The sequence below is a fragment of the Sinocyclocheilus rhinocerous genome, unplaced genomic scaffold (assembly GCF_001515625.1).
Source record: "Sinocyclocheilus rhinocerous isolate Xijiao unplaced genomic scaffold, SAMN03320098_v1.1 scaffold138, whole genome shotgun sequence".
In the NCBI taxonomy this organism is placed as follows: Eukaryota; Metazoa; Chordata; class Actinopteri; order Cypriniformes; family Cyprinidae; genus Sinocyclocheilus; species Sinocyclocheilus rhinocerous.
In genome coordinates this window covers 552,580-575,458 of record NW_015635519.1, presented here as the reverse complement: position 1 = coordinate 575,458, position 22,879 = coordinate 552,580, and the positions used below count along the sequence as shown (strand labels likewise).

At 37.5% G+C, this 22,879-nt stretch overlaps 1 protein-coding gene across 1 annotated transcript in view; it reads left to right on the top strand.

Annotated features, from left to right (window-relative positions):
* Nucleotides 1-22,879, top strand: part of LOC107746955 (protein FAM214A-like) — a 35,600-nt gene that overhangs the window by 9,781 nt on the left and 2,940 nt on the right. Inside the window, exons 2-8 of the mRNA XM_016561313.1 lie at nt 15,484-15,672; nt 16,515-18,136; nt 18,290-18,406; nt 19,551-19,639; nt 19,831-19,927; nt 20,186-20,344; nt 22,150-22,218. Of these exons, the coding sequence (XP_016416799.1) occupies nt 15,484-15,672; nt 16,515-18,136; nt 18,290-18,406; nt 19,551-19,639; nt 19,831-19,927; nt 20,186-20,344; nt 22,150-22,218 (2,342 nt within the window). The remainder of the gene's footprint in view (nt 1-15,483; nt 15,673-16,514; nt 18,137-18,289; nt 18,407-19,550; nt 19,640-19,830; nt 19,928-20,185; nt 20,345-22,149; nt 22,219-22,879) is intronic.

The following is a 22,879-nucleotide window of genomic DNA, read 5'->3' as shown; positions in this document are numbered from 1 at the left end:
TAACAATAAATACCATTTTGTGGCTCTTTAATGTGTTGTGATGGATCGCTGTAGCTAGCGCCTCAGTTCAAGCGGCATGTGAACCAATCATCTCTTCCTCTTTACTAGTTATAGCACAAAATAAACATGAGTGAACATCAGAAGGTATTTTGTTTCAAAGACATCGATACAAACCATATCTCAAGTTTGAGTCCACTAGTAATCTACTCTCCTGTCTGGTTTCGGACAAAATGGCCGGTTCGGCATTATGATTGGTCAGATCACCTGTCAATCAAACTAGCGGTGAAGGGTCAATTAAATCCTCTGTCAAATTTCAAAAAGTTTATAAAGACATTGTAAAAGTAATCCATATTGAGTCAAGCAGTTTAATCCAAGTCTTATGAAAAGACATGATTGCTTTATATGACGACCAAGTTTAAGTTAGGCTTTTATTCACATATAAACATTAATCAACACACATATAAACCACATAAAATATTGTAAATAGAAGCTTACTTGACACGAGAACCGATGAGGTTTGTATATACACACATTGTATGCATACAAAGTTTACCATATCTGATGTGCTTTAATGTTTATACTACAGGTGCATCTCAATAAATTAGAATGTCGTGGAAAAGTTCATTTATTTCAGTAATTCAACTCAAATTGTGAAACTCGTGTATTAAATAAATTCAATGCACACAGACTGAAGTAGTTTAATTGAAGGCTCAGGAAACCTTTGCGGGTGTTTTGAGTTGATTAGCTGATTGGCATTTCACCATATTCTAATTTGTTGAGATATTGAATTGGTGGGTTTTTGTTAAATGTGAGCCAAAATCATCACAATTAAAAGAACCAAAGACTTAAACTACTTCAGTCTGTGTGCACTGAATTTATTTAATACACGAGTTTCACAATTTGAGTTGAATTACTGAAATAAATGAACTTTTCCACGACATTCTAATTTATTGAGATGCACCTGTATATGTGAACTTAAGCCTGTCATTTCATCATATGAAGTGATCATTTCTCTTAAGAATACTTGGATTTAACTTTAGATTACTTATTACATTCATACAGATTACTTTTACAATGAAACACTTGAATGTAGGGTTAATGGACGTTCAATGGAGAGACAGAAATCTCTGAGGTTTCATTAAAAATATCTTCATTTGCGTTCTGAATATGAATGAAAGTAAGTTGTTTTAGAATTACATGAGGGTGACTAAATGGTGACAGAATTTTCATTTTTGGTGAGCTATCCTTCTAACTGTGAAGTCGAGATCCAAACCATATTTTGGGAGCAGAATGTGATTTAGAGGTTTTTTTTTTTTTCTTGCTAAGCTAACAGCATGATTCTCTAAAAAAACACTCTCTTACGAAAATTAACCATGGTTTTACTACACTAATCATATAGTTTAACCATGGTATTTGTAGTAAAACTGTGGTTATACAAATGGTAATCAATACGCCAAAAAAACATGTTTACTACACTTTTACTACAATAAATCCATGGTTAATTTTCATAAGGGCTGAGCACAAATAATAAAGGGATAGTTAAAAAATTGAATTTTGGTTATCATTTATTCACACTCATGTTGTTTCAGAACTGTATGATTTTTTTATTCGGTGGAACATATAAGATATTTTGAGAAATGTCTCGAATGTCTCTCGTGTTTTTGTCCATAAAATAGAAGTCAATGGTCACCAAAACAGTTTGGTTACCAATATGCTTCGAAATAACTTCTTTTGTGTTTTCTACAGAAGAAAATGGTGGTAAGGGTGAGTGAATGATGACAGAATTGTAATTTTTTGGTAAGTGTATCATGCTGTTAGCTTTAGCAACATGCTAAAATTATTTTGGAATCAGTTGGGAGTCACATTTTCAGTGTGCTTCAAGTGAGGTGTGCTATTTGTGTGACACAGAGTTGCAGCCCATGTAGAGCATTACAAATCAGTCACTTACGAGGTTCATGCTGCCTTTGAAGGTAGCTGCGTGTGTAGGCAGTAGACAGCAAGACAGCTTACTAGAGTTTATAAAAAAGCTGCTCTGTCTCTCAGACTGCTGTGAAGTGCATCATGGTGTGGTCTGCTTCTATTCATGGCCTGTTATAGGAGGTAATTATGGGGATGCATTTAGATCAGCAAGTGAAGTTGACCTGTCTGTCTACCGTCTTGTCTTTCTTTCTCTTTCCATTTCTGTCTGGTCATTTCATCCTACTGGATCAGCCAAAATGTACCATGATGCTACCATGTTTTCTTGGACATGTCCCACATTTGTATGTTTTTGTACAATCTTTCTATGCCAACAATGTAAATTCCACATCAATATGTATAATTATTTAATTTCATTATATATATGGTATCTGGTACCATCATTCTTCACTATTACAGTAAAAATGGCTATATAAGGCTGAAAAATGCAGCCATAGTGTTTCATCATAGCTGTGGGTTTTTGAGAAATTATTTTTGTGTAACCTGATTGCCCTTCAGACCCTGGCATCCAGACTCTTAAAAGGCCCCTGCCGTCCATCTGAGTACATCTAGAGCATTTATTAGCAATGGACTTCAGACAAATTACTAAATTTAAAATGTTCTTTTATGTCTAAAGGTCACTGAAGTCTAAAGCAATTTGTTTTTTTATTATTAAAAACACTGTAAAAGTGTACTATTGTGAAATATTACAATTTAAAATAACTGCTTTCAATTTTAACATATTTAAAAAATGTCATTTATTCTTGTAATGGCAAAATTGAATTTTCAGCAGTCTTTAGTTCAGTCTTCTCTCTGATTTGGTGCTCAGTTAATAATAATCATTCATAGTGTTATCAATGTTGAAAATATATTATCAGTGTTTTATTTCATAATAATAATAACAATAATAATATTTATTAAGAACTAAATCAGAATGATTGCTGAAGGATCATGAGACACTGAAGACTGGAGTAATGGCTACTGAAAATTCAGCTTTGCGTCACAAGAGTAAATTACTTTTTAAAATATAGTACAATAGAAAATATTAATTTTAAATTGTAATAATATTTCACAATAATACAGTTTTTGTTGTATTTTTCAACCAATAAATGCAGCCTTGGTGGAGCACTTCTTTCAAAAACATAAGAAGAAAAGTATTCCAAACTTTTGACCTGTAGTTTATCCCAATAAAAATTCAGTTAAATGCATTAAATATTTTTTATGTAATTACCTAAGCATTTTACTTGTGACACGCTATCCCCCAACACAGGACAGAGCAAAGATCATGATCCCTGTGTCCACGGGACAGCCCTTTGATAAGTGATAAGTCACCCCAATTTAGAATGCCCTACTTGTGTTACGAAAGGCCTTGGCTGTGGATGTCACAGAGACCTGCTGCCTGTGAATCTGTCTGTGGCAGCAGAAAATGTGTGGTGTACTTGTTCTGTTGTGTGTTTATGAGTGCTATAGCACCAAAGCAAAACCTCTCACAGCTGAGAGATATGAGATTTGCTGCAGGCAGCACTGGATAAAACCAATAAATGGTACAATTATATTAGTTAGGCGACGTTAGTGGTGTTTTTAGGTCACTGGGACATGTGCGTAGACTGTGTGTGGATCCTAGTTTGAGTCACGTGTTTTTTATATCTGTCTCAATGGCATGATGGTGTTAGATGAGAGGAAATATGTTAAAGCGGTATTCAACGGTTTTCAACATTGATAATAATAAGAAATGTTTCTTAAGCATCAAATCAGAATATTAGAATGACTTCTGAAGGATCATGTGACACTGAAGACTGACATAATTGTTGCTGAAAATTCAGCTTTGGCATCACAGAAATAAATGACATTTTTAAATATATTTAAAAAGAAAACATTTTACTGTAATTAATAATACTGTATTTTTGATTAAATAAAGGCAGCCTTGGTGAGCATTAGAGACTTCTTTCAAAACCATAAAAATTTGTAATGTGAGCAGTGCATTTTAGATCTCTAACTGAAGCACAGTCAACGTTTTTTCGCTGAAATTTCGCTAACATGACATTTAAAACATTTCTGTCTTAGTACACTCATACCCTTGTGTCATTAAACGGGGGCTGAGAAACTGGTGTAATGGCGGTCTTTAGGACACATATATACATAAAGAAAGCAATAACATCACCATAATATTCATGAAGCTGTTTATTTTTGTATTACTTCATTATTTTGTATTGTATTGTCTTCTGGCAGAGTCTTTAGGGAACCAGGAATTGAATAGACAAATAAAAGTACATTACAACCATTGTAATTCTCACATTGGTTAATTTTGCATTGACAGCTAACTTTATTATTATTATTATTATTATTATTATTATATAGATCCAATACATCACCTGATGGTATTCCATGTGTATCTCCAATGCTGCACTGTAAAAAAAATTCTGTAGTTTTTACAAAATAATTTTGGCAGCTGTGGTTGCCAGAATAATTTTGTAAAAAATACAGAAAAACTGTAAACACATTTACGGTATAAAAATAAATTTTACAGTATAAAATTGTAATTTACAAACAAGAAAATTTGAATGTAAACCAGTAAATTCAACAATGCACACTGCTATTAAAATCTGTTTTGTACCTTTAACATACTGACAACCACCATAATAATGCAGGTGGTAAAAGAGAAAGCCACATGAAGAATCAAAGCTCATCACAAGTAGCTTCGCCACAAGCAGAAGTATATACTAATATATAGAAGGTGCACAGAGTCATTCATGCAAACACAAAACACCATCATGGTAACACACATGATACTTAAATAATGCATTAAACTTTCATTAAACGACAGAAGATGTAACATAAAGCCCAAATATACATAACTAATAACAAAAACTATTAAAAAAACATGATTATTTAAACAAAATACTTTCAAATGTGGAGTGTCATGCAGGGAATTCTGGGAATATCAGTTTACTGTTTTTGACTGTAAATTATACATTGATTTGTTATTTTTACTTCTAAAAACTGTAAAATTAACAGCATTTTACTGTAAAATTACATGAAATGTCTGGTTAGATATTTTACAGTTTTTCCCTGTATATAGTACGGGACCTTACTGTTAACCTATTAACAGTTTTTTTCCGTAGCGTTTTTACAAAATGTTACAGTTAAAATTACACTTATTTTTTACAGTGTGGTCTTGTGCAGTGGAAGGTCAAGTTTTTATATAAAGTTATTCTCAGCTCTTCACCTTTGACCACAGAGCCTTATCAGTGCACACGGCCTCATGCAGAGAAACGTGTTGGCCTAAAACTGTAGTGTTTAAACTGATCTCTCTGGTGCAGGCTGTAAGCAGATTTACAATGCTGGAGTCATCTGTAATCTGCTATTGCACCAGCACTGTATGTGGTCTGATAAAACCTCTTTTGCATACATACTTGTGCAGGTACAAGTCTTCACAATCAAATCTTTCTTCCGGCAGTGCAAAACTGTGACTGACAAAATCACCATCAGCATTGTGTAGAAGAAATGAATTCCCCCTGACCGTGTGATATTCTCAGATCATGGCAAACAGGATTCTTCATGCTCTTTTGAACACTGTAAAAAAAATTCTGTAAAATTTACGGTAAAAAACCAGCAGCTGTGGTTGCCAGAATTTTACCGTAAAAAATACGGTAGCAACATTTTAGGTTTTACGATTTTAACTTAAAGTTACAGTTAAATACCGTAATTTCATTAACTGAAGACTGGTAATGTCAATTTACGGTTATTCACTGTAAATTATACTTTCTTTTTCACTTCCAAAAACAGTATACTACCGTAAAATTACATGTAATGTCCAATACCGTATACTGTATATAGTAGGAACTTACTGTTTTTTACCGTTAAATTCACAGGCATTTTTTACTAAATTGAAGAGTTTGATGTATTATGTAGATGTAGGCTACTGTAACATTCACAACTCAACCCCCCCCCCCACCAGTCCATTCAGAACACGTGTAAAATAAAGGGGAAAATCTTTTAAAAATCTAGTTTAAAATGCATGTGCTGAGTGCTTAGAATTGTAATTGTGTATATCATATATATTTATATATATATATATGATAATATACATTAATGCATTCATATTTTAACCTAAACGTTTCAATGCTATTTTTTTTTAAAGAAATTATTAAAAAAAATATGCCAGACTAAGAATGAAATGAAATGAAGAATGAATGAAAACTAAATTTTCTTCATAAAATAATGATATTATGACAATTGTACAAACCTGGCACTTTTTTACTTTTGACAAAATTTATAAAAAATAATTAGAATCTTCTAGAAAAAGTGTATTTAACTTACTGATTTCAACTCCATTTAACTTCATTTCTCAGAATTGAGATATGAGTTGAGAATTCTGCCTTTTTCGTGCAATTCTGAGTTTTGTTTACGCAATTCTGGTTTTTCTTCTCAAATTTCTGAGTTTACATCTCACAATTCTGACTTTTTTCTTATTCAAGTTTATATCTCAAGTTTATTGTCAGAATTGTGAGCTTTTATTTTTTCACTTATTTATCCCATGGCAGAAACAAGCTTCCATACTAAACAGCTAAAGGTGAAGAGTGACCCAAGTCATAATTAGCCAGAATACAATATAATCACAGGTGGTGGGATCTTTTGACTTGTATCCACCCAGTACACTCTAGCAACTGCATAGCAACACCCTAGCATTGTGGAGACATCTTACACAGAAAAGCTCCACTCCCTGCTGTTTTCTTCTGCAATTTCTTATTTTTATAGACTGTATATATCAAATACAACTTAAAAGGTGAAGGAAAAGATTTTAGTCACCTGTAATGTTCACATTACACATGTTAGCTAATCATTTCTTTATGACAGAAAGATAGAACTTTATTGTAATCTCATTACAGTCTCTTTCTCCCTCTTGCTCTCTTGTCAGTCATCAGGATTGCAGTGAGGGGTGATGGGGCATGAAATCGTCCTCATAATTACAGAACACCAATCACTCTGATCCCAGCTGCCGTTAAGAGAAATTTCAGTACAGCAGAAAATTCCCAGAAATCTTTTTTCTACTCTGCTGCCGCTGGTTATATAAATGTACAGCTTAACGCTCTCCTGCAGTGCCGGGTTAATCTACAGCAGGAGAAACCAGGCAAGCACCCACAATGCCGCTGATTATGCAGAGAGCGGGAAGAGTTTGCCGTAAATATGGGTCAAGACCGGTGTTTCTGTAAGATATGAAGAGCTGAATCTATCAGCGGTACTGTGTTCTGTGCTCACTTATTAGTGGTGTGCAGTTTGTAGTTGTGTTGGTTTGCCTCTTTCATCTCATATCGCGGAAAACAGGATTGCTCTTGGCTCTGTTGAAATAAAAAAGAGTTTGAACAAGTACCATGTGGAAATACTGCGGCATTCATAACTCAAAAATTCATCCCCTGTCCAGTCAGACCATTAATTGAAACTAAAGAAACAGTCAGCGTTTTGACATCACCATGAATCCATTAACAACTGCCCATATTTACATTCAGAGTGTCTATTTACACAAAGTGCAAATAGCCCACCTTGTTAGCAGAGGCTATTTAGTTTAACTCCGCCCACCAATGTCTGGTTGGGATAGACGACACTACAAAATATGCCAATTAATTAACATTAGCAATTAGGGCTGAACGATTATGACAAAAATCATAATTGTCGATTATTCCCTTCAAATTGTAATTGCGATTATTAATTACGATTATCACAGTTTACATTGAATGATGTTTATACCATTGTTTGAAGCAACTGCATGCCATATTTTTATATGAAAATAAACAAGCTGAAAACACTCAAAGAGAAAATCTTTTATTGCTTTTCCATAGCATTAAGGCTCAAATGTCAACTGTGCATTGGATTGGTTTCTTCTTTAAATAATAAAAAAGTAAAAATATGAATGGTATTATAATGTTATGCTAACACTAAAATTAAAACAATGGAAAAACCCTTAAGATAACCTGTAGAAAGAAAAAACACATCTTAAGCACTCAGAATAACATAAGTGGACTTTGAACGATTAATTGCCACTTTGAACAATTACGTAATTGTGGCATCTGTAATTGTAATCGCGATTAGAAATTCGATTAATTGTGCAGCCCTATTAGCAATAGAGTAGGGCATAAGGTGCATGGTGGTAACTTATGATGCGATCGAAACGAGTTTGAATCCGCTTATTCTTATTCGATCACAAATGCGATCGGAAAGGTGTTAATTTTCAGTGAAAATGAAGGAAATATTAAAAAAGTGGAAATAAAGTGCCTCACGGGTATTTAATAACAAAGTGTTTTTCTCTGAGATAGGGTTATAGGGGTAGGTGTAGGGAGGGCTTTATTGTCCCAATAAGGTGGCATCCATTTAAAAATGTTAATAAATATGATAATTTACACTAGAGCTAGGCAAAAAATCGAATGCGATTTTCATGCGAATCTCGTCAGTAAAGCCGCTTCTGGTGATTAGTAGTAAATCTCCAGCACGTGCTTTCAGATGGAGTGGCATTTACTACACAGAGCCGTAGTTCACTTACAAGCTACACAAAATCGATTTACTACTAATCACCAGAAGCGGCTTTACTGACGAGATGCGCATGAAGATCGCATTCGATTTATTTAGACTAGAGCTAGGAAAAAAATCGAATGCGATTTTCATGCGAATCTCGTCAGTAAAGCCGCTTCTGGTGATTAGTAGTAAATCTCCAGCACGTGCTTTCAGATGGAGTGGCATTTACTACACAGAGCCGTAGTTCACTTACAAGCTACACAAAATCGATTTACTACTAATCACCAGAAGCGGCTTTACTGACGAGATGCGCATGAAGATCGCATTCGATTTTTTTGCACAGCCCTAATTTACACAGTATGTTATGATTGCATAATGCTTTATAATGTATTACAATACTGAGGTGCAATTGTCTGCTATTTTTGCACTAAGTAGCATCTAGCTACTATTTACACTTATTGCAAAGAAAATACTGCTATTTTTACATAGGGTAAATAAAATCTATTGTTATTTGCACTTAGTGTAAATAGGATATTGCTAGTTAGAAAATACTGCTATTTTCACTTAGTGTATGAATAAATAATAAAAAAATATATCTGCACTTTTATAGCCTTCTGCCATTTACATAGTGCAACTCATTGGAAAAACGTGCCCATGGTGGCACATCTGCAAAATCATCTTACTTTGCTTCTTGCACATTTCACGACACTTTCAAAGTGAAATGTCAAGTGAGTTATTCTAAAAGTTCTTTCAGTTTTATCCAAAACAATTGAATGTGAATCTGGCAATGTTTCATTATTATGGTTGTTGTACGTATCACAACAGTTCAGAAATGAAATACTCTGTGAGTGGTGCTAAAAAGTTGATGCTCTATTGCTTTTGAAAATAACGTACCACCTACACTAAACTCTACTCTAAACATAACAGATAGTGTTAACGAAAGCAAACATTAGATAAAAACTCACTTGATAAAGCAAACATGCCGTTTTAGCTTTTTTATTGTGACTCATTTTTCACAGGACATGCACTCATCACAAGTACAATTCTGCACCAGGTGAGCTGTCGTGTAAGTTTACTTAATCAGTAAAATCATACATATGAAGTGGGTTATGTGTCAGAACTAGTTCAAATTTGTGTGATAAGGAATAAAAGTTGTTGGTGTTTTGCATTTACATGTATTCATTTAGCAGATGCTTTTATCCAAAGCGACTTGCAACAAGTGATTGATCATAAAGAGTTAAATAAACACAGCAAGTGCTTGTAATACAAACTTTCAGACATTGTTCAGATTAGTACAGGCTAGACAGGGAGGGATTAAGGAAAGAGAAAGCAAAGTTGTTGGTTTTTTTTGTTTTTATTATTTAAGGATGCGGTCAAATGTTGACGAAAGAGAAAAAGAGAAGTGTGATGTGGGCCCTTTTGGCTCATTGAAGACCAGTCATGCTGCTGCATTCTGAATCATTTGTAGAGGTCTGATTGTGCATGATGGAAGTCCAGCCAGAAGAGCATTGCAGTAGTCCAGCCTAGAAATGACAAGGGCCTGGACAAGAAGTTGTGCAGCATGCTCTGTTAGAAAGGGCCTGATCTTTCTGATGTTATGCAATGCGAACCTGCATGATTGATCGAGCGGTTTTTGCATTGTGGTCTTTGAAGGTCAGCTGGTCATCAAAGATTACGCCAAGGTTTCTGATGGGGTAATTTTTGATGAACCTAGCTGGATTGTGAAATCACACAGTAGATTCAGAGTGGCAGGGAAGATGAGAAACTCAGTCTTTGCCAGGTTGAGCTGCAGGTGATGTTCTTTCATCCATTCCTGTTGGATCATCTGGTTGAAATGAAAGATAGAGCTGCTTTACTGTTCATACTTTAGTGTTCATTTCAGCTTTTTAACACATGAAGAAGTTAGCCAATGATAACAGAGGGCATTTATTTATAGGTGATTTAAAGGTACAGTAAAAGCAGTCATTTAATTCTCAGTGAGAGAACTAAATGATGGCTTTGTTTACAGCAAAAATAAGGTAAAAGGTAGTAGTGTGTGACCCCTTTAAACCTGACGCGGCATTCCTGTGTTGGCGTCAAACATAGACAAGAATACTGTCTTTCTATTTGTGTTTGAATATATAGATGGAACATGTTGTCTCGTGCTCATGTGATGTGTGTGTGTGTGTGTGTGTGTGTGTGTGTGTGCACATGTGAGTGAGTGTCCATTTGCATTCTCTCATATTTGCACATGTATACATACTCTAGTGCACAAGTGCCTGAAATAGCCGTATTATATAAGAAACACTGGTCTGTCCTGTCCTAGACCCAACAATCTGGTACACATGCTGCTGCTCACTCAAACTCTGTGGCATGTGAGGGGAAAAATATGCAAATGCTTAAATGCAGCAAGCACACGCGAGAACACCTCCAGGTCACGAACATGTGTGTTTGTGTACGGTAGGACAGGTCTAAAACTGGCTGGATCACTGAATTACTCAGGAGTCACCTATACTCTCTGAGACAGAGAAAAGCTAATTACAACAGTTGGGAATAAGGCCTGAAACATGCTCTTCGCAAATACTTGAACTCAAATGCTTTTATTTCCTATGTTACGTTGCGTTACGGAATCTGTCAGACCACAAGTTATAACACTATGTAGAGAAGTACATTCTCCACTTGTAGCCTTACTGCAAGAGGTGATATAGTGGAAAAGGTTGATGTGAATTCTGTTTTGACAAGTTGAATGGAAGATGGAATGTCGCAACGCTACTAATAGTCACGCATGTATATCATATATACCTATTGCAGTGAAAAACAATGTTATGTCTATGTCATAACACCAAATGTGTAAATGAGCTGTGTTATTTTGGAAAACAGCTACTTGTGTAATCAAGTAATTTTTTTGTTTGTGTTTTTTGTTTGCTTTGTTTTGTTGTAATATTTTTTTAATTTTTATTTTTGTAATTGTTTTGTTTTATGTTTTGCTTTTCAAGTTGTAATGTTTTTTGTTTGCTTTTTGTTTTATGCTGTAGTGTTTTTTGTTTTGTTTTGTTTGTGGTTTTATGTCGTAATTTATTTGTTTTGTTTTCCAGTCTCATTAATCTGACTGATTTTTGCTTTTTGTCTTATGTTGCAGTGTTCTTGTTTAGTTTTTTAGTTTTTTGTTTTGTTTGTGCGGTTTTATGTCGTAATTTATTTGTTTTGTTTTCCAGTCTCATTAATCTGACCGATTTTTGCTTTTTGTCTTAATGTTGCAGTGTTTTTGTTTAGTTTTTTTGTTTTTTGTTTTGTTTGTGCGGTTTTATGTCGTAATTTGTTTATTTTGTTTTATTTTCTCTTTTTTTTTCTTCTTCTTTTTTCCCAGTCTCATTAATCTGACTGATTTTCTGAGCATGAGAGAATAAGTTCAGGCAGTTCATAGCAAAAAAAGAAATCTATGGGGCGCTGGTAATTTATTCTTCCTTTGTGTTGTATTTTTCTGCCTCTCGTTTGCTCCTCCTCCCTGTCTGAACCCAGTGTTCTGCCTTTTCTCCCCTGCTGAAACTTTACCTTTAACCTACATGAGGGAAATACTCTGGCTCTGTCTTTCTCTCCCCTTTTTTACTCCTCCCGTTCATCTGGCAGTTTCAACCCCCCTTCTTTCTCGCTCTGTTGTCTGCGGTTTCTCCTCATGCAGTTAGCACGTGGGAGGAGTTCCCTGTAAGAATGTGTGTACACACACACGCATATGGAAATGCATACTGCAACAGTCAGCCAGTGCAGTAAAAAACAGGCCTGACAAATACACCTCCCACTACACAACCTAAAAAGCCTTGAGATTCTTCAGGCTCTTATAAGATTGCGTTTATGTAATGCTGACGAGCTTATATGTAAATATGGCAGGAATAAACAGGAACAAATATCATTATCTGCTGTCATGGTATTGCCAGCACAGACTCTGTGCAGAGATCTGGCTCTTTGTTTAACAAAGTCACGCGAGATTAACTATCAGCTGTTCGCTGGGGGTGACGCTAGCACTGCACGTGGCTTTTCTCCGCCTTCTGTGCTGCTTTCGTGATTGGCAGGAGCTTGGAAAGTGCTGATTGGGCAGAAGTTTCCTGGCCCCTCCCATTGACTCGGAGCTGTGTTTGTGCTGGAAATGTGGACAACCAAGAGGAGGATGATGTCATAGGGTACTTAATGAAGGCAAACATAATGTCCCTTCCCTTGCTAGAGCTCTACATCTTAGAATCTTGTTTTATTTTGTTTTGTTTTGTTTTTTATGTTTTTTGTTTAATACACATTTAATTTAGTATTTCAAAGGCGAGTTGAATTTTAATAGCTGGAAAAGAGAAGTTTCTACTTCTAATCCTACTGTGATTTTAAGGTTTTAGCACTGTCCACAATGCAATGTCTCTGACACCAACTATTTATCGTCATTACTGAATAAAATACCATTACATGCCTCTAACTTGGAATTTTGGGTCAAAGAAATCAGAATTTGTAATGAATATGACATTGTAGTGGTGTTCATGCACTCATCTCATGATAAAATCATTCTGACGTGACTTTAGAAGAATTTATCTCAGTCTAACAACTCCCTATTTTAAGTACATTTAGCAAAAGTCCTATATGGGCTTTTCCTGTAGCTTTTGGTAAACTGTGCTTTTAATTTTATGAACGAATGCCAGTAAATGCCAATATATAGAAGAACATGTTTATTTTTCTTTTTGTGAAAGTAGGAAAGAGAGTATATTCCACAAAAGTGGGTCATATAGCAGTTCTTCACAGTATGTTGTTGTTTTCCTGGTCTAATAGTCCAACAGCTATTCTGTGTCTCCACCCGTTGGTTTTTCTGGATCGTAATTGGTTTGCATAGCATTATTTTTGCCACAAAGAAACCACAGTGTGTGTATTCACTTTGTGACCACCAGCTGACATGTTCTGGCTAAAAGTATCTCCAGTATGGAACTGGAAAAAAGGTTCATTCATTCAGCCAGACACCATAAGAGCCCTGTTGTGAAATGTGGTTTCCAATCCACTGACAGATTGGAGCAACGAAAAGATTCCTGAAATAGACTTGAATCAGTATTGTTTTGACACAACCCTACCAAAAATTAAGAGCATCAATAGACTCTTTCTGTTTGCAGAGATATATTGAGTGTACTCCACCCCATGGATCATTCTGTGTATGCTGTGCCTTTTCAGCCTCATGTTGAAAAAGAAAATTTGGATCAGAACATTTAACGCTCCATCAAGAGAATTATATTTAACAACTGGATTTCAACTGCTAGTCTGAGAAATTATATTCATATGTGGCAACCAACACATCACCCATGTTTTTTAAATTAGTTAATTAATTTCAGAAACTTTTTTTAGTACTTATATTACTAATATTTAACACTCTTCTCTCTCTCACACACACACAATTGTAATCACTTTTCTTTGGCAAAACACACTTTGTGTGGAATGCTGTGATATGATTTCATGTCATTTCTGTGGAATACTGTTTTGGTTCACAAACTATGAAAACACACACCTTTAGATGATAATAGAGAGAGGGAGAGAGACGGCTGTTCTGTCAGGGATGGGATACTCTCTGTTGGCCCTGTTGTCCTGGGAGTCTGACGCTATGAGAACAATAGGCCCATTGGCCGACTGTAACGGACCTCAACTGCCATGTAGACACTTTTGTTTGCAGCTCAAAGCTGTGGGTAAACCTACTCTCATGAATCTCAGTTCTATCTGGTTCTCAGCAAACATGGAATAATTACCAACACAACTAATGCTGTGAACTGCTCCGTATGTGTAATATCAAATTATGTGGACTCACCTGCACCTCAAGTTTTAATTGGGATGATTATGACAGCAAATGCTTTACCTATTACGAGTCCTAATTTGAATTGTCAGCTTTATTTTTCACACGTATCACAATAGTGTTGGTATTATTCAAACAGGTTGTTGGTGTCAAATCCAGCGGTGTTTCGGAATTTCTGACTCAGAATCTGGTGTGTCGCATTTAACACGCGTTTCCACATTCCATTTAAATCCAGACAGCTGGCCAGGTTGTTGGTGTCAAATCCAGCGGTGTTTCGGAATTTCTGACTCAGAATCTGGTGTGTCGCATTTAACACGTGTTTCTACATTCCATTTAAATCCAGACAGCTGGTTTCTTATTAAGCTGTTGATCAGGTATGTTTTGCTGCTGGAATATACGCTGGTGAATGCGTGGTTGCTTAGCCCAGTTTTCACAGCTGGTAAACAGAGCAAAGATTGTTTGCTATGCATAAACAGTGTTATCTTCTCTGGAACTGTGAAACTGGCTATGTGTTTCTGGATGTATGAAAACAGAAGTTAAATCTACTTCTAATGTTTCAGTAACCATTGGTAATAAACCACATGAAATCAAAATTGAAGTTTTGTGGGTTTCTAGTCCATGTTCATTAGCTTTGAGGCTAATCGATAGCATTCAGGATCTATACGCTAAGGTGACCAGACGTGCCACTTCCCGGGGAAACGTTCTGCCCAGGATTTCTAAATTGCCTACAATAACCAGGTTTTGGCTGTTTGCGCTGCGCTGCTCGATCGTTGTATTACATCAAAGTACCGCAAGATCCAATGCAGAACGTGTTCCCGTGAAGTGGCACATCTGGTCACTTTACTGTATGCTAGTGCACTTAGAAAAATTGCTAAACTTTATAGAAGATATATCATTTTATTCAAAGGGACATATACATATTTTTATCCAGTTTTAGAGTAGGTTGGTTTCTCCATTAACTGACTAGCATTAGCAAGTAGTAGAAGTTTTTCCACACTGTGATGTAAACTGCGGACAAACCACTCAGTATGTCCCAACCCAAGGAAAGAAAAAAAGTTTTAAAGTGTGTCTTATAAGAACCAAAAAGCGATTTTCAACATAATCCAGTAATCCCGATGTGAGAGTTTATAACTCTGAGAGGATATACTACCAGCTATCTGAGTAATATGCTCTGAGGTTTTTGAATGAAAAAATGGCAACATGTCACTAACTCAATCTATGTCTCACCTCTGTCTTTTTAGAAGCAGCAGAGGAGTTCTTTGAGTATGATGCTGAGGACTTCCTGGTGTTCCTGACACTCCTGATCACAGAAGGACGGACTCCGGAATGTTCCGTAAAGGGGCGGACAGAGGGTGTTCACTGTCCACCTGCCCAGTCTGCTATGCCTGTCCTTGCCAAACATGAATGCAGCGACAAAATACCACAGGTGGGTTACACCTTTTTTTATTAACCCAAGGAGGGGCATGTAGTTACATTTCACAATTTGTAAGAGTAAAATCCGATGTTAACAAGCAGTAAATTATTTCCTTATGTTGTCATCAACAGCTGTGTATCTCTGGGAAAACATTATCTTTTCAACTTCTTGTTCTTTATTAATGAGGACAGACAGGGATTTCTGTTTGGAAACCTGTTTGAAAACAGTCAGAATGTTTGCTCATGACAGAAATTGTACACTTCACTTTTAGGTTAATGACTCACAGGTTGTTGTGAATAATGTTTGTTATTTTGCATCTTAAAGGAACACTCCACTATTTTTGAAAATAGGCTCATTTTCCAACTCCCCTAGCGTTAAACAGTTGAGTTTTACCGTTTTCGATTCCATTCAGCCAATCTCTGGGTCTGGCGGTAGCACTTTTAGCTGTAGCTTAGCATTGATCATTGAATCTGATTAGACCGTTAGCATCTCGCTCAAAAATGACCAAAGAGTTTCTATATTTTTCCTATTTAAAACTTGACTCTTCTGTAGTTACATCGTGTACTAAGACCGACGGAAAATGAAAAGTTGCGATTTTCTAGGCCGATATGGCTAGGAACTATACTCTCATTCCGGCGTAATAATCAAGGAACTTTGCTGCCGTACCATGGGTGCAGCAGGCGCAATGATATTATGCAGCGCCTGAAAATAGGCTAACTTTCGTCAAATAACCAACGTGACCACCTGATTGCACAGGGAGTTTGCTGGGGACTATTTTCAGGTGCTGCGTAATATCATTGCAAGAAAGACAGAAAGTCATACCTTACATACATTGTATCATTCTATTCAGTGCAACAGTTTACATAAGAATGGATTTATTAACAATCCCATTTGCTGTATTTTGCAGAATAAGTGCAGCTGATGAAGAACTGCTATGGAACTTCTCACAAACACCCTCTGAACATGCTTTCCCTGTCCCGAACGTGTCCCATAGTGTCGCTCTCAAAGTGCGGGTTCAGTCTTTGCCTCGCCAGCCCAAATACCCCATACTCAAATGTAGCATTCACTCAGGTATAGCTTCTTTGGGCAAGAGAAACCTGGAGCGTGGAGAGGGTAGGAACCATCCTGGAGAGAATCACCGTTCCCTCCGTATGCCAGGATCTCCACTCTTCTCCAGGCCTCTACGCCCTTCTCCACCTCCCCACAGCCCTCTTAACACCCGTAAATGCCACCCTCGCCCTGAGTCCCCTCTCCCACCAGGCAAAGCCGTCAAGTGGCTGTACTCTCGGCTGAACGGCGGTGTGGACATCCCCCCTACAGAGGCATATAACTTGTGTACTGATGGGGCGGAGAGCCCAAAGACCTCAAGTGTGGAGTCACCAATTCGTGGTTTTAAATCACTCTCCATTACTGACCCTTTAGTTACCCCCAGCCCATGTCCCAGCTCCATCTCAGGTGAAACCAACCCCCTCATTGGCTCCCTGCTTCAGGAGAGACAGGAAGTCATTGCTCGCATTGCTCAGCGACTGAATTTATGCGACCCTACAGCTCCCCATCTCCCTGATGCTCTCTTCACTTCTCAAGAACCGCCAGGACACAAAACAACCAGGAACTCATCGCAGGATGAGGAGCGCTTGAAGAAATACAAAGAGCCCCTCTTCCCAGTCCCCCAGCCTCAAAACCACAATGGAACCAGTCCAGAAATCCCTGAGAGGAGCCGGTCTTCTCTCTTTGACACCCCCTTGAGCCCTAGAAGCAGAACACGGCTGGACAGAGTCGACCGCGAATCAAAAACTTCCCCAAAACTCTCGACTTGTAGGCGCCTGGTACTCAGTGACCAGTCTGCTGAGGGTTCTCTGATTGCAGATGCAGTTCAGGACATCTCCAGGTTGATTCAGGAGCGACTGCAACATTCCTACAGTCTCCTGAATGGCACCTATAAATTGAAGACCTCTCAAACCGAACAGGTTGAGACAAATCACGGAGCGCAGACAAATGGCTTTGTATCATCAAGCCATGAGAAGTCTTCAAGGGCACCCAATGGTGAGGCAAGCACAGATCCTCGTATTTCTCAAGCAACAAAATGTTGCAGATCTCCTGACTCTAATCGCTGTAAGCGGGACTGTTCCCCTAGACCACAAAATGTGGCCGGTTTAAAACTTGAAGACCACAGCGTCACAAAATCACAGCCTTTAACGGCAACTAATAAGCAACAGTATGCCAGTAGAGAGTCCTGGACCTCCTTGAATAGCTACTCTAGCCATGCAAGCTCTCCTCAGGAGAATGGCCTGACCCGAACTGGATACCTCCAGCCCTTCAAGACCCAAGAGGCAAACCATGAGAAAGGAGCAGAAAAGGATGTCTGGAATGAGTCCACTTGTCCTGAGAAGGATGAGAACCAGGAGCCCTGGGCTTCTCCCTCGAGCACACTAGCCAACCTTACTTGCAACACCTCCAGTCCTGCCCAGAGCAATCACACTGTGAGTTGATATGTCTCTCTCTTATGCGTTTTTTATGTGTAAATGCACTAAGGTCAAGTGGGTTTATAGGCATACATTTGTTTCTTGTTATGTTTTAAAACCTTTATTTGAAACCCACTGCTGAATTTCTCCTCTCTGTCTTTGTATTAACAGAGACCCTCCCCATTGAAGTCATGCAGTAACTGGAAAAAACAGAATCGCCACTCCATAGACGGAACTGCAACAAAAGCCTTCCACCCCTGCACAGGCCTACCTCTCCTCTCCAGCCCGGTAAGACTATAGATCTCTCTGTCACTCTCCAACACAGAGATTATAGCACAGCATCTTACTGAAAGGGCCCCAGAGTCTTTGTCTCTGTGACTCATCTACTCTCACATCTGAATCACTTCTTGTTTGTCTCAAATGCTGTCCACAGAGTTTCTATGCCTCTTAGATGACATGCTAATGAAGTCTTATGGGCCATAGACTTACAATAATAACTTCTTTCAACACTTTATTAATACTTTCCATTAATACTCTTAGTAAATTAAGTCATGAGTGTTTTCAAATCATACCGATGGCAGAATGAGTTCTGATTTGTACCGTATGGCTCAGGCACTTCTCTGTGTGTGGGAGTTTGCTGCTGTTACTCCAGCTGAGTGGTGCTCTTGTTCTCTAGAGATCCACTCAAATGTAATTCTCACTCTTTCTATTGGTTTTCATTAAATGTTGCAAACAACTAAACTGTTTTGATCAGCATTTTCTGCAAGACATGACCAGTCTAAAAAAAAAAGGTACTATGTACTGCTTTTTTATGTACAAAATTCCTCTCCAGTAAGATTAGTTTAGTTTTTATCTGATTAAGAAATTAAAAACTTTATCGACTTTTTTATCATTTCCCACGGATTTTACAGGTAGTTAATGATTAGGGTTAGCGATAAGGATAGGAAAAAATCAACGCATGCCAATTATTTGCAAGCTGACATAAAATATAAATGTTTACATTATTAGAGAATATTTGTGGCTTTTAAATCTGTCTTTGATAGATATGGGAACAAATAGATCCTTGGTCTGTTTGTTTGTTTGTTTTATAGTAGCCACAGTGTTACCATCGGATACGTAATTATTGCACACACACACACACACACACACACACAGTATTTTCTGGATTACAGGAGCTTTAAGTACTTGCATATACATTTAAAAAACTAAAGAGGCTAAATAAGACAATGAAGATGTATGTGAATGTAATATACTCTTCAATGTAAATGAAGAGTTAATACACATTGAAAGAAACTTATATGCAATTGCAAATTGGGTACAGTATGTTGTATCAGTATAGACATTTATATAACGTACAATTGTGCAATTGGTCACAAGCTTGCAAAACAAAGATGTAAATGTGTTCATCTGCTTCCTCCTTTTTCCCCCTCAGGTTCCTCAAAGAAAAAGCCAGACAGGATATTTTCATTTAGACACGTCTCTGATTCATTGCAGAGGACTGCCATGGGCTGCCAATAAGAGGTATGACTTTCTTTCCTCACTTTATTTTCTGCTGTAGTGCCATTGTTCCATAATTCACTATGCCATTTCCTTTACTGAGGCTTTCCTACATACACTGCCATCTGCTGTGCACACATACACTAGAGTTATCCCTAAAGCTCAGACTACCTAAAATGGCTGACTTAACTTTGTGTGTGTGTTTGTGTTTGCAGGGTTTTGAAAAGATCACAAGACTTTGATGAGTCTCAGCATCAGATCCTTAGTGCCAGCGCTCCACCTGCCAACCTCAGCCTTTTGGGAAACTTTGAGGTAGATGAACAAATAATTTCACACACACAGACACAATTAGTGAACAATCCTTTGTGTCAACACCCTCTTTCTTTATTTGGTCTAATGGTTTTGTTTTTTACCCTGCTCATACATTTACCATATGCCTCAAAAATGTATAAAATTTCCATGTCAGTAATGAATGTTAAAACTAGACTTGTTCATAGACATAGTTGTAATTTCAACTAGATTGGATTAATAGATGGATAGATAGATGTTTCTTTGTGTTTATGTGTGTAGGAGTGTGTTCTGAATTATCGTTTGGAGCCGTTGGGCACAATCGAGGGTTTCACAGCAGAGGTTGGCGCCAGCGGAACTTTCTGCCCCAGTCACATGACCTTACCTGTTGACGTGTCATTCTACAGCGTCTCTGATGATAACGCACCTTCCCCCTACATGGTAATGACCCAAGCTGAGTTACTTGGATATTTTGTGTACTTGTCGTGGGTATGTTACTATCATTTTTTCCTCCCCTTTAAACCAGCAAAGGACCAGCATCCCAGCGTCAAAACATACCTAACCAGCATATGCTGGTTTTTTCAACAGGGTTAGTCATGAATGAATCACTCTGATGCAGTGTTTTTAATGAATGATTTTGGACGATAGTAAAATAAAACTGTTATTTTAATAGAGGTTTTAATGGATTTCCACCCACTCCGATAATTAGCATCTGTTTCTGATAAAATGCTCACTGACTGCAACTTTAAATGAGTTTGAATTCATGCTCGTGTTTTCCATTTTCTGTAGCTTTGATGCTCAGCGGATGTTTTGTCTTCTGTCTCTGTGCGTCAGACCTTATTTAACCCCAGTAAGACAGTGGTGAAGATGTTTGTGGTGATGTATGATCTGAGAGAAATGCCCGCCAGCCATCAGACATTCCTGCGGCAGAGAACCTTCTCAGTCCCAGTCAGACGCGAGTTCAATGGACATAACAACAAAAAGCCGTCCCCACTGAGTCAAGGACGAAGCCTCCGCTACCTCGTCCATCTGAGGTCGGTACCATGGCGTGAAGCTGACCACCTTAAGTGCTCACTTGAGGATTTTCTTTCTGGAATACAGGGCTGAAATGCTCATTGTTTGCTGTCAGATGATGCTGTCAAGTGCTTTTGGTCAAGACCACACTTGCTTAACAGGCAGCTTGTGGCCCCGACATGCCTATTCCTGAATATGTATACTCATTTTAATTAGCCCCCAGAAGTTGCCTGATAAGGTCTGTGAAAATGCAGTGCTCTTTTTAAGTCCTTATTAGAGCAAGTCTGTTCATTTCCAGGCAGCTATTTTCTAGTCATGAAAGTACAGCTCTTATCTACTTGAATAAGGAATTAAGTCTCCAAAACTGTTTGTCAGGTTTACTTTTCAGCAAACTTAAGCACTGATAAACAGAAAAAAAACATGTAGAAAAACAGTATGTGAAATGGGTGTAGTTATATTTTAAGTAAATATTGTCTGATGGTGATATTTAGTCAAAAAGAGCTTGAATTTACAGTACATGCGACATTATAAGTGCTTTGAAGTTTACGTTTTTTAGAAGGCAATACCAAAAAAATTCCATATTAAAATGAGTATTTTCAGTTTCAGATTTAGGCTCAGTGGGTCATGCACACACAGACACAATTAGTGAACAATCCTTTGTGTCAACACCCTCTTTCTTTATTTGGTCTAATGGTTTTGTTTTTTACCCTGCTCATACATTTACCATATGCCTCAAAAATGTATAAAATTTCCATGTCAGTAATGAATGTTAAAACTAGACTTGTTCATAGACATAGTTGTAATTTCAACTAGATTGGATTAATAGATGGATAGATAGATGTTTCTTTGTGTTTATGTGTGTAGGAGTGTGTTCTGAATTATCGTTTGGAGCCGTTGGGCACAATCGAGGGTTTCACAGCAGAGGTTGGCGCCAGCGTAACTTTCTGCCCCAGTCACATGACCTTACCTGTTGACGTGTCATTCTACAGCGTCTCTGATGATAACGCACCTTCCCCCTACATGGTAATGACCCAAGCTGAGTTACTTGGATATTTTGTGTACTTGTCGTGGGTATGTTACTATCATTTTTTCCTCCCCTTTCTTCGGTTAGTACAATTGTGTAAATACAGAAACGTAACATCTGTGAAGGAGTCCATAATGTTATTATCAATTGTTATGTTATTTAAAAGGCTCATACTTTATCTGGATTGAATTCTCCTGCTTCTCTTTAGGGTGTCATAAACTTGGAGTCTCTCGGTAAGAGGGGATATCGAGTACCTCCTTCAGGAACCATTCAAGTGGTAAGCATCAACTTATGTTATAAAACACATAATTAAATGCTTACAAACTGTGTGTCATGGTCATGACACACTTTTTCAAATGAATAATAATTACTCACAAGTATGTGTAATAGCCAGACTGCATTGTGAGAACAAAGGAAAATATCAACCGTTAAAATAGTTTACATGCGCCCTCTACTGGTAAATGTGTCGGAATTACATTATGTAAACAGAAGAATAGAAAGAAAAACGTATCACTTACTAACCTTTCCAGTGTGGTCCTTTCATAGCCTGTCTAAATCTTAAAAAAAAAAAATTAGCAGGCTTTTTCATGGTAATTGACATTATAACACTAAATGTTGTCAGTACCTGTGCTTCCTTTGAAGTCTTTGATTTGCATTCCCTGTTGAAAAAACCAGCATATGCTGGTTAGGTATGTTTTGACGCTGGGATGCTGGTCCTTTGCTGGTTTAAGCTGGTCCTTTGCTGGTTTATGCTGGTCCTTTTGCTGGTTTATGCTGGTCCTTTTGCTGGTTTATGCTGGTCCTTTTGCTGGTTTATGCTGGTCCTTTTGCTGGTTTATGCTGGTCCTTTTGCTGGTTTATGCTGGTCCTTTTGCTGGTTTATGCTGGTCCTTTTGCTGGTTTATGCTGGTCCTTTTGCTGGTTTATGCTGGTCCTTT